The 12928-nt window shown below is 39.9% G+C and overlaps 1 protein-coding gene across 7 annotated transcripts in view; it reads right to left on the bottom strand.

The window, feature by feature from the left end:
• Nucleotides 1-12928, bottom strand: part of ERC1 (ELKS/RAB6-interacting/CAST family member 1) — a 555561-nt gene that overhangs the window by 442251 nt on the left and 100382 nt on the right. For all 7 annotated transcript variants that reach the window (XM_054507254.2, XM_064591742.1, XM_045874103.3 and 4 more), the window contains exon 4: nt 5225-5299. In XM_054507254.2, the coding sequence (XP_054363229.1) occupies nt 5225-5299 (75 nt within the window). The remainder of the gene's footprint in view (nt 1-5224; nt 5300-12928) is intronic.

The following is a 12928-nucleotide window of genomic DNA, read 5'->3' as shown; positions in this document are numbered from 1 at the left end:
TTTCTTAAATAATAAGACCTGGAAATCAAAATGACTCCCTGATCCATGGGTTGCAGAATGAATGTTTTGTTAGTAGGCATGAAAACAACAAAAATCTCTTTGTCCATCTCCATTAGAGCTCTTCAGTGAGCAGGTGCATTGTCAATGAACAGCCATATTTTGAAAAGAACCTCTTTTTCTCTGTAGTAGGTCCCAACAGTGGGCTTAAAATATTCAGTAATGTTGTGAACAGATGCGCTGTCATCTAGGCTTTGTTTATAGGGCACAGGCAGAGCAGACTCAGCATAATTCTTAAGGCCCCAGGATTTCTGGAATGGTAAATGAGCACTGGCTTCAACTTAAAGTCACCAGCCACATCAGCCTCTAATAAGAAGCTCTGAAGCCAGGTACTGACTTCTCTAGCTATGAAAGTCCTAGATGGCATCTTCTTCCAATAGAAAACTGTTTCATCTACATTGAAAATCTGTTCTTTAGTGGCGCCACCTTCATCAGTGATCTTACTAGGTCTTCTGGGGAACTTGCTGCAGCTTCTCCCTCCGTACCTGCTGTTTTACCTTGCACTTTTATGTCATAGAGATGGCTTTTCTTTAAACCTCATGAACAAATCTCTGCTGGCTTCAAACTCTTCTTCTGCAGTTTCCTCGCCTCTTTCAGCCGTCACAGAATTGAGACTTAGAGCCTTGCTCTGGATTAGGCTTTGGCTTAAGGGAACATTGTGGCTAGTTTGATCTTCTATCCAGACCACTGTAACTTTCTTCATATGAGCAATAAGGCTGTTTCACTCTTATTCATGTGTTCACTAGAGTAGCCACTTTTAATTTCCTTCAAGAACTCTTCCTTTGCATTTATAATTCAGCTGTTTGGTGTAAGAGGCCTGGCTTTGAGCCTGTCTCAGCTTTGGACCTGTCTTCCTCACTGAGCTTAATCATTTCTAGCTTTTGAGTTAAAGTGAGAGACATGTGACTCTTTTCACTTAAACATGTAGAGACCACTGTAGGGTTATTAATTGGCTTAATTTCAATATTGTTGTGTCTCAGGGAATAGGGAGACCTGAGGAAAGGAAGAGTTACAGGGGAATGGCAGGTCAGTGAAGCAGCCAGAACACACGTATTTATCAAGTTTGCCATCTTAAATAGGCACAAGTTTGTGGCGTCCCAAAAACAATTATGAGAGTAACATCAAAGATCACTGATCACAGATCACCATAACAAATATAATAATGATGAAAAAGTTTGAAATATTGGGAGAATTTCTAACATGTGACACAGAGACATGAAGTGAACAAATGCTGTTGGAAAAATAGCACCAAAAGACCTGCTTGATGCAAGGTTGCCACAAACCTTCAATTTGTAAAAAATACAGTATCTGCAAAACACAATAAAGCGAGGCACAATAAACCAAGGTATGCCTGTAAACTATTTTCATTGTACTATCTGAAAATTCACCTTTAAGATTACTATACATCTTCCTGGAAAAATCAGGATGTAGTCCCTTAAGAATAACTAAAATACTAAGCATATGCATGGGACTAACCTGCAAATGAAAGGTGGTTGACCTCTGACATTAGGGGGGCGGGGGGGGAGATGAAAAGGGGCCAATGGAAAGAGGGACTGTATTTCTAGTATCATTGGTACTCCACACAAGACAAAATTGCCTCCAGCTATGAACTCAAGCTCCACACATCACACAGACAACCTCTAACTCTACAAAGCCCCCACAATGCCCCAAGAAACATTATCCATCTTCTCCTCTAACTCCAACACAAATACAGAGGCAGCTCTTGACCAAATCAGCACCCTCACTACCAAATCACATCCCATAAAAGCTTCTCCCCAAAAGGGACCAAACTATAACTGTGAAAGTCATGAAGCTGCCACTGACTGCCCAGATAAGAGACCTGCCAGGCTACTCACTGAAATCAAGCCAGAAAAGCAATGTCTGATATGCTCAACCTGTTCTAGCACCAACTCAACCAGACTGGGTTTAAGTGAGAACAGTCCTTCCAACAAGGTTTCTTATTCCTAGAATGTATAATAATAAGTAAATAAATTCCTTATCATCTTGCTACTCTGTACTTCCCCAGCCCTGGGTTTCCCATCATTAATCAGCCAATTCCAATGAGCCTACTGGAATCCCCTGTTCCTTGTTAAATTTCTCAAATCCTCACCTTTTTTCCCCCCAAATTGTCTCCTTATCCCAAGGTAAACTGACTTTCCCAAAGGATATACTTTCCCTGCACTCTCTCCAATGAAGGTCACTAATGCCCCAGTACCAGAAAAGAGCAGGGGAAAAGTGCTGCCTCCCTTTATTTACAGCTCACACTCCTTTTCACTTTACCCTCCTCGCTGCTGCCATCTAGGGAATTCCCAATCACTCCTGGCCATTTGAAAACATCTTTGGCACCTGGCTCACAATCGATTGTCCCTTCAAATGCCACTCCTGCCATCATCCTGGGATTTCAATGTCCTAAATTCCAATGATCTCATCCACCAGTCCATTTCAGCTATCCACTTGATAGGACTACCCTCTGGATCCTAAAATCACCCAGGACTCTCTCCCCAGGCCTGTTGCACCATCATTTTCTATTTGCTGTTCTTACAGAGATCTCCACTTCCCTGTCACATTTTCTCCCAACCTGTCAGCCCACTCTGAATTCTCTTCCTTCCTATCTACACTACATTCTAGTACTGATCATACAAACTACGCTCTCACCATAATGCTCAATTCATCTGCAACCCAATAATTCTCCCATTATCTACCTGGCAAAACTCTCATCTAGAGCAGTACAATAAGTCTTCCCTGTTCCTCCACTACTAAAGAAAAAAGGAAAAAAATTAGAGAAGAAGAAAGGGGAAGTGGAGTGGAGAGGGAGAAGATGGGAGGGGGAAGAAGGCAAGAGAAGGGAGGAAGAGGAGGAAGAAAAGGCAGAGGGAAGAGAAAAGAAAATTACATCACCTGGAAGACAGGTAGGCTCTTTAATGGTCTAGCAATCATCTTCCTTTCCTCTTCCCCCCAAGACTACTCTAGACCTTCATAATTCTCTCAAGCTCATGCCACATTCTCAGGAACTCAACTATTTCAGCTGTGATTTCAGCAAAGCATCCACCTGACCCAACTGGGCCACCAGAATCTCAGAATCTCTTGCTTCTTAACCAAATGGCTGAAGGTTAACACAACTTAACTCAGATCCACTACCAATTAATACTATTATACTTCCCTATTCTATCCAAAGGTGAATAACATGATTTTGGAAACATAGGCACATTCATGTGTTTTATTCTTAGGTTTAAACAGGGCTCAGGAAATAAAATGTACAAAGAGATTTGTAGGAAATGTGAACATACAATGAAACCTTTTTAAGGCTCTTTACAGGATTATGTTCAAGACTGCTGTCTAACTATAAAGAACCCAGAATTCTACTAATTTAGAATTTGTTTGGTAAATCCTTTCCCCATTGGAAATAAAGATATACACAAACAAAATTTTAAGAGGAAATCATTTAAATTCAGAGAAAAGTTCTTAAAACTGTACTTGAGAAGCCTCTATTTCGATAAAACTATATACCAATAACTAAATATTCTTGTTGTATCACCAAATATTAAATAAAGGCCCAAAAGCAGAAAGTGTCAAACTTTTTAGGGAATATGAAGAAGCTAAAAAAGAGAAAGAAAGAGAGGTCCTTATCTGTAAGAGTCTTTCAGCTTTTGTAAGAAAGACTATGATGTTCATAAAAATAATAATAGCAGCAGCAGCTAACAGTTTATGATATGCCAGATACTATTCAAAGTGTTTTACTTGCCATAACTAATTTAAACCTCAAAACAACCTATGGGATAGCAATATTATTACCACCTTCTATCAATAAATAAATTGAGGTATAGGGAGGTTAGGTAACTTACTCTGTGTCATATAACTGGTTCAAGTAAAGCCAAATTTTGAATCCAAGGAATTTAGAAGGCAAGCTCTTTTTTTTTTTTTTTTAAAGGTTTTATTTATTTATTTGACAGAGAGAGACACAGTGAGAGCAGGATCACAAGCAGGGGGAGAGGGAGAGGGAGAAACAGGCTTCCCGCTGAGCAGGGAGCCCGATGCGGAGCTCAATCCCAGGACCCTGGAATCATGACCTGAGCCGAAGGCAGACGCTTAACGACTGAGCCACCCAGGCGCCCCTAGAAGGCAAGTTCTTAACATAACACAGAGCCCAAAGATTTCTAACTATTCATTAACTTAAGGCAGAGTTTTTCAAAAGTATGGTCCATGTTCTATGTGCTGGATCCCCCCAGACCTTTTCAAGAAGTCTGCATAGTCAAAACTATTTTCATAATAATACTATGACTTTATTTGCCTTCTCCACTACGTTAACATTTGCACTAAAGGTATAAAAGCAATAGTGGGAAAAAACTGCTAGTGTTTTAGGACAACAGACAGTGGCACCAAACTATACCAGCAGTCACTGTACTCTTCAGTGTCAGGCACTCACAGAAAAAAAGAAAGAAATATCAGAAATTAAAAAAAAAATAAGTAAGCTCTCAGCCCAATGTGGGTCTTAAACTCACGACCCCAAAGTCAAGAGTCACACGCTCTGCCAATTGAGCTAGCCAGGAGCCCCTAGAAATAAAATTTTTGGAAGACTGCTTCCCTTGAGAATGCCCCTAATGAAGCAGTAAAATTTATTACTTTTAATTAGTCACAACCCTTAGGAACACATCTTTTTAATATTCTGTGTGATGAAATGGGAAGGAGCTAGGCATTTCTGCCCACTGAAGTACGACAGTTGTTCCTTCAGAATAGCACTTGTGTGCCTCTTTGAGTTGCAAGCTGCATTAGGTAGTTTTTTCATGGAACATCATTTTTACTTGAAAGAACAATTGACAAACTATGGCTACTAGACTTAGTATTAGGCAGGCATTTTCTAAAAATGAATGAATGAACCTGTCATTTTAAGAGAATACAGGGGTCCTGAGATCAAAAGGTTTAAGCATAGCTCATTTAAAGAAATTCTGGACAAGCCTTCTTGGTCCCATTTGAGTTATGATCTATAACTAAAAGGGAATAAAACTGAAGTTCTTTTAAAGTGTCATTTTAATCATCTTACTATGTCTTCTCAATCTACAAAATAAGTGAAATATTATTACATACCACTTTCTAAAACTCACACAGGAAAGTCTGTAATCACTTCAAAGTATAAAGTGACTCACAAGATTCTTGTAGATTCTTAACTTACCTTCATTTCAATAACAGTTTGCAGAGCTTTTGTTTTGGCAGAATCAGGTGCATTCTCAAATCTCCGATGCATCTCCTATACAAGAGAAGCAAAAAAGAGAGTAAGTGTCCTCCTTTACACTCTTGTTTTTTCTTAAAGGGAGGGTAGGGAAGGACGGGGGAGAGGGAGTAATTGTGTAAAGATGATGATTACCCCAGCCTTACAAGACACTCTGATCCCTGTCCACCAGACCTTCCCCAGTGGATCAGAAAACCCACAGGCTGCATTCAGGCTAAGGAAATACAAGGGTCAAACATACAGGCATAAAGGGTCCCTGTCAGTGAACACCCAGTTATTTAAAATCAGTCACACAGATGAAATCAGTACAACAGATGGAAACTACAACGCAACCCCAGACTGGTGTGTCAATTTTCCACATAACTCTAAGACATATAAATCAGAACTCCAAACAGTCCAAAAGGGAGATCAGAAATATTCCCCTTTTAAAAGAAGAAATAAAAGCAGTCACAATCAGTCTGCACTGCACAGAGCTACTGAAAGCATTTGTGTTAACCACATCCTTTCTATAGCATCTACCCCGGAGTAACAACCTGGCTACCTGTGATGAAAATCTCTCTCTACTGGGGTGACAAGTAGAAAGAAAAAAGAAGATAAGGTTGTTCATGTCTACAAAATGTCATAAAAACATAACTATCCTTTTTCATCTAAATTTTAGTGAGTTCAGAATCAGGAAGAAAGGAAGCGATGGTAGTAATATCACAATTAAGGTCTTCAAGGGTCACAGTGAAGTTATCAGACCACCTCAGGCTATTTCCTGTCAGATTTTGTGAATGTCTCTGACTTAATCAGTCAACATTTCCAAAGTACCCTGACATAGCTTCTAGTGATCCCGGAGAATACACAGATGAATACTTTCCATCTGAACTATACTTAACCATAATAAAAGGAATGTATAATACTTTAATTATACCTTTCACCTAACTTATTCATTCTTGCCTGGCCAGGAAGAATGGTTTGAGAGAAAACAGAAAACAGAACTGCACACTTCACTGGGTTACCTCTTCCTCAAAGAGTAGTGCCACTAACTGACAAAAGTTCTAAATTATAAAGTCAACAGTTTAAAAACCAGTAACTGTTGAACATCCACATTTACCAGTTGGCTGCTGAAACTATAGTGCAAACCACTATTAATATATACCACCCTTTCTGCTACTTTTCTCCCTAACTCCAGCCTTAAATATTCAACAAGGTATCCCATCTGTACGTTTAACAAATACCTCAAACTCTTCAAGCCCAAGAGTAAACTCCTGGTGGTGCTCTAAAGCCTGCTCCATCCTTCCAGTCACTCAGGTGAAACACCTGAGTCTTAATGCCTTCCTTCTGCTTTCAAGCCACAATCAGGAAATCCAGTTAACTCTAACTTCAAAACATATCCAAAATGCAAGCACTCCTTGCCATCTCCACTGTTACCACTTGGAGTAAACCACAAACAAAAATATATCTTTTACGGGTGCCTGGGTGGTACAGTTGGTTAAGCATCCGACTCCTGATTTTGGCTCAGGTCGTGATCTCAGCGTCACGGGATCAAGCCTCGCATCAGGCTCCACACTCAGCAGAGTCTACTTGGGACTCTCTCTCCCTCTCTCCCTTGTCCCTCCCCCAGCATGTTCTCTTTCTCGCTCTCTCTCTCTTCCTCTCTCCCTCCCTCTCTTCCTCTCTCCCTCCCTCTCTCTCAAATAATAAATCTAAAAACAAACAAAATATATATATCTTTTAAATCCAACAAAAAGCTCCTAATTAGGCTCCCCAACCTTTATCTTGCTCCCCTACAGTCTATTCTCAAAAGAGCACTCAGAGTGACCTTTAAGCATGAATTTAATCTTGTCACTCCTCTGCCCAAAACTCTTGTCATAGTTCCCTATCTGACTCAAAGCAAAATCAGAGTCCCTTCAGTAGCCTACAAGACCTCATCTCTTACCACTCTTCCCTCAGTCTGGAATTACTGTATTTGGAATAATCTTCTCTAACATACCAGACCATAAACTCCTTCAGAGCAAAACTGTCCTTTGTATTCCTCAGACAGTGTGTGACATGTAAGCAATCATTAAAAATTATTTCTCCTCCATATCCATTCTTTTGTTGGATGAAGGAAAGACTGAAAAAATGAATAAATTATCAGCTAGTTTTCTTCTTCACCTCACTACTGGATGACTCTTTCTACAATATCAAATAAAGGACGATCTTGTTCCTAAATCTAATAGCTGTTGTCAGTCCACATCCTTTCTGAACTCCACATAATAGCTTTTTCTTTTTTTAAACCATAGAGAGAGTTAAGGAAGGAACGTCTTTAAAATTTTCAACTGCCTTCCATTAAAGAATTATCCTAACTCTAAAGGCTTATTCGCTGTCCTTTCCCTAGCCTAAGCACAGACAGACATTTTCTAAATTCCATCCTTGGAACTCTTCTCAGTTCTATAGCCCCACTCCAGGAACTCCACCAGCTCACAGAGAAACTTAATATGAATTAGAAAAAAAGCAACCCCTCTGGAGTAGATGCAACCTCACCATGAAACATTGGTTGAGTTTTAAGCCCCACTTGCTCCATCAGCAGGAAGCTCTTGTTTGGCTGAATAATGTGCACACCAATACAAGGTAGCCCTTCCCCAATCCCACAGATTCAACTACAGTTGACTCTTAAACAACACGGGTTTGAACTATACTGGTCCACTTATACATGTATTATTTTTTCTTTTTTTTAAAGATTTTATTATTTATATTCATTAAAGAGAGAGAGCATAAGCAGGGGGAGGGGCAGAGGGAGAGGGAGAAGCAGACTCCCTGCTGAGTGGGGAGCCCAACGTGGGCCTCCATCCCAAGACCCCAGGATCATGACCTGAGCCGAAGGCAGACGCTTAACTGACTGAGCCACCTAGACGTCCTTATATGTATTATTTTTTTTTTTTTTAAAGATTTTATTTACTTATTTGAGAGAGAGAGAATGAGAGAGAGCACATGAGAGGGGGGAGGGTTAGAGAGAGAAGCAGACTCCCTGCCGAGCAGGGAGCCCGATGCGACTCGATCCCGGGACTCCAGGATCATGACCTGAGCCGAAGGCAGTCGCTTAACCAACTGAGCCACCCAGGCACCCGTATTATTTTTTTTAAATAAATATAGTACAGTACTGTAAATGTGTTTTCTCTTATGATTTTTAATACCTTTTTCTTTTCTCTAGCTCACCTGAAGAATATAGTAACTAATACATATAACATACAAACTATGTGTAAATCAACCATTTATGTTATCAGTAAGGCTTGAAGTCAATAGTAGGTTATTAGTAGTTAAGTTTTGGGGGAGTCAGACATTCTATGCAGATTTTCGACTATAGAGGGGTCAGCTCCCGGGGCGCCTGGGTGGCTCAGTTGGTTAAGCAACTGCCTTTGGCTCAGGTCATGATCCTGGAGTCCCGGGATCGAGTCCCGCATCGGGCTCCCTGCTCAGCGGGGAGTCTGCTTCTCCCTCTCCCGCTCCCCCCTCTTGTGCTCTTTCTCTCTCTCACTCTCTCTCTCAAATAAATAAATAAAATCTTTAAAAAAAAAAAAAAAAAGAAGGGTCAGCTCCCAACCCCCTCATTGTTCAAAAGTCAACTGTCTTACCGTTCCATGGATAACCTGCAAAATCTATTTATCTAACCTTGTAGTGGACATCTATCACTCTTTCTTACCATGATATCTAATCTCCCTTTTATGTTTGGGGATTCCACATTTTAAGACAGTCTTCCTTCCACAATAAAAGCTAAAAATGCCACATACTTTTTTCCCCAGCCTTTCTTGCAGTTGAAGTCCAGACACAAGACCTCATCTCCACCAGAATCTTTTAACAGAAGACTTGGGGACGTGAACAGTGACAATTCCGGCAATGAGTGGCAGAGGCAGCAGCTACCTTGAGCTCCCACTCTCAGGAATGGCAGAGGTTCCAAAGGTAGTGAGCAGTGTCAGTGGTGTCAGCCAAACAGGCTGCTGTGTCTGTGCTCTGCACCAAGAGCAGCACTGTCTTCACCAAACCGATAAAGGAGCACGATGGACTGGAGACTGGTTTTGGCTGTATAACTTCTATACCCAGTCTCTCCAGCCCTCCTAGAGATTCTGCCTGGATTATAGCAACAGTCTCCCAAAGTTGATCTCTCCAGTAACACAATGGAAGACGTGCTTTAATTTAATTATTTTAGTTATTTCTTTCTCTACTTCTCCATTCAAACAATTCATCCACATCACCAGTGAATTCCAGGGTGCCAAATCTAGTGGACACCTTTCTGTCCTCATCTTCCTAGAACTCTCAGAGGCATTCAAAGCAGTGGGCCACTCCCTCCTATATACACATTTTCTCTTGACTATTATGACACCACACTCTCCTATTCTTCTTTCTCTCCAAGTGCTTCTTCTGTTTCTTTTGCAGGTTCTTCCTTCTAAATTAGACCCCTAAATACTTACAGTGACCAGGTGACAAGTCCTAAACCCTCTTCTCTTTTCCATCTAACTCTCTAATCCATAACATTGCTTAAACACTATCTGAAACACTAGTGAATTCTTAGGCCCTCTGCTCTGATTTTAGACTCATTTATCCAACTGCTCATTTGATATATCTATTTAGATGTCTAATAGGTAATTTATATTGTCCATAACAAAACTCTTGATTTTTCTCTTCCTTAATCTAGCCTCTCATCTGATGAGTGTGATGAGAGATGAGTGTTCTCCATCTTATTAAATGGCACCACCCTCCCAGTGGTTCAGCCAAACACCAGTGTCTCATTCTTCCCAGATCTTCATTTCCCACAACCAATTCAAATAGGAGGCAGGGATTGCTCCATCTTCAAAATATGTCTTGAATTATTCTACTTCACTCCATTTCCAGTTCAGCTGAACCCTAGATTACTACGACAGCTGTTAGTTTCCCTCCACTTCCTTTGTCCATTCTCAAGAGAGCACCAGGGTAATCTTCACAAAGGATCAACAAAGTATGACAGTTTAGTCTGCTTTGAATCCTTCAATGAGTTTCCCATTTGCTTCTCACTCTCTACAAAACCAACATGATCTGACCATAATGGATAGAAAACTGGCCCTCCTGTTGTAAACTATTTTAAAATTAGATAAAATGCACGAAGTAACTGTTTTCAGACACTGGAAAACAAGCGCATAGGTCTATGATCCTTTGAAAGAGGAGAAACAAACACTGATGGCCCAGACTTGCTATTCAGTATGTGAAGCAGGGAGAGGAAGCCCAAACAGAAGATAGCAGTCATGCAGAACTCAGAAGAAGGATCAATGGATAAGATTCCTAAGACAGCAGAAACGCGCAGAGCAGAATATCACAGAGAAGGAAGGTAGCCATAAAAGCAGCAGTGCCTAATCTGACACAGGTCCCCTTGAGTCTCTGGCCAAACCCTAAGTGCGCATGCACTGGGCAAGACTCCACATGAAACAATTACTAGCGACAGAACAACTATCAGAGAGCTATGAGTTGAGCAACTACCTGAACTCACATGGGGCTGGGAAAAATCCTAGCTCCAAATAACCAAAGTAAGGAGAACATCAGAGGCATTTAGTAGAGACACCAGAAAAGCCAAGTCTTAGAAGTAGAGCTAATTTAGCCCTGAAAGAGGAAAGGCTATCTTTGTCAGCCCTAACAGCGTTTAAAAGCAAGTCTTCTAAAGATCAAGTTAATCCACAATTAATTTTCACAAGGCAAAACACTTAAGGAAGAGAGTCAAATCCAGAACACACTAATCCAGGACAAAATCCCAACACATTAGTTCAGGCCATAACAATCTCTCACTTACATTAAAACAACAAACTCTTCAGCTTCCTCTGCACCTCCAGTTTGTCCACATTTAATCTATTCTCCACACTGTAAGCAAGATGATCAATTGGCCACACAGCAGATATTTAGTAATATTTATTCAATAAAATGAGTGTAAAATGTTTAAAAGAATAAGCAAAAAATAAAATGAATCCTGCTCATTGTAAATCATCTTCATCTATTAATAAAATTCTATAACCTATACTTTACATTTTTCATTTGGTATTTCTGTATCAACTTGAAAACATTAAAACTGCATTTCTTTGAAATACCTCACAACTCCGATAGTGAACTAATTTTATCTGACTTCTTTCCTATTACCTAATTCCAAATAAGGTAGATTTCCAAATGTCTTAAGGTTAAACGATAATAATTTTAAATGCTAGCAAGCATATAAGCAAAACATAAGGAAAACAAATCCATTTGAACAAAAAAATCCTCCTTTGCTAAGGAACTAGGATGCATTTTAAACCATTCACAGGCAGAAGTTTTCCTATGAAGACATTTCTAAACCTATCACTTGTAACAAATTTCCATTCAGAAGCCTACACATTAAAACTCATTATGAATACATCTTGCAGTCAGTGAGCTGATAAACTCCCCTTTCCCACTGAGTACATCAAGCCTCTGACTCATGCATGCACTGTTAATAAAGAGAGGAGACAGGAAATAGAAATGAATGTACTATTCAAATAAAAATAAGAACTAGAATATTCTATTTGCTCACTCTATTTCACTCCTTTGGCCTGAAATGAAACAATTAAAATACAGGTAGGATTATCTGGATCTTGTTATACTGTCAACTGTGGTAGACAAAAGAAAAGGTGTTCATTTCCTCTCACTAATTTACCAAAGAATAATGACTAATCTAGAGTTAGAAACCAAGCAAGTTAGGAATTTTCCTATTTTTCTCTTTTAAGTAGTTTCTTTTAAAAAGTAAGTCAACTTGGGCGCCTGGGTGGCTCAGTTGGTTAAGCGACTGCCTTCGGCTCAGGTCATGATCCTGGAGCCCCTGGATCGAGTCCCGCATCGGGCTCCCTGCTCGGCAGGGAGTCTGCTTCTCCCTCTGACCCTCCCCCCTCTCATGTGCTCTCTCTCTCATCTTCTCTGTCAAATAAATAAATAAAATCTTTAAAAAAAAAAGTAAGTCAACTTTTACTTACACAACTGAGAAAAAGGAGTATTTGTGACTGCAAAGTAGTACTTATGTCTGAAATTTCTTTCTTTCAAGTTTCAGGTTTTAGCCCCCAGCACCCTTGGTTCAAGGGTAGAAGCTCCAGATTGCTTGTGAGACCCCTTCACAGATTCAATCCTCCACACAAGTTCTGGGTTTACTGTACTCAAAACACAGAGGAGACAGGAATAAAGAAGACGGGGAGAATAAGCAGAAAGAGTCCTCGTGGTTCTCTGTGTCAGAAACCATTATACTTTAACCCTTTGCCATCTCTAGTAATGGCATTACTGAGAAAACGTGATCTTGTCAAAACAGAAATGGGCACAAATGATACAAGGAAAAGGGGAAGAATAACCTGAATATGGTATGCAACTGTCCATATTTTCCAAAATCACTCACAAAGCAGAAAACTTGGGACCCCCTCCTTTTTTTAAATTCTTCCTATTCTTTGTCTGTTTCTATTTTTTCTCTTACTTTTTTTCCTTCCTATCTTCTCTGCTTCTACCTTACAACTGCCAATGACAAAAATAGGCATTCCTCAGATATACTAGTTAGATTCAGAATTCCTAGCCCAGAACCTAGTCAAATATTAGTACTTTTAACCTCAAACATTTCTGTAAACCCCTAGATGATATGATAGCAGTTATGCTAACAAGGTTTGTTGATTGAAATATTAT

Source organism: Mirounga angustirostris, unplaced genomic scaffold (genome assembly GCF_029215605.1).
Source record: "Mirounga angustirostris isolate CCGP_5_RB_7025 unplaced genomic scaffold, mMirAng1.0.hap1 SCAF_5, whole genome shotgun sequence".
NCBI lineage: Eukaryota > Metazoa > Chordata > Mammalia > Carnivora > Phocidae > Mirounga > Mirounga angustirostris.
The sequence above is the reverse complement of the archived record's forward strand: the minus strand, read 5'-3'. Positions and strand labels throughout refer to the sequence as shown.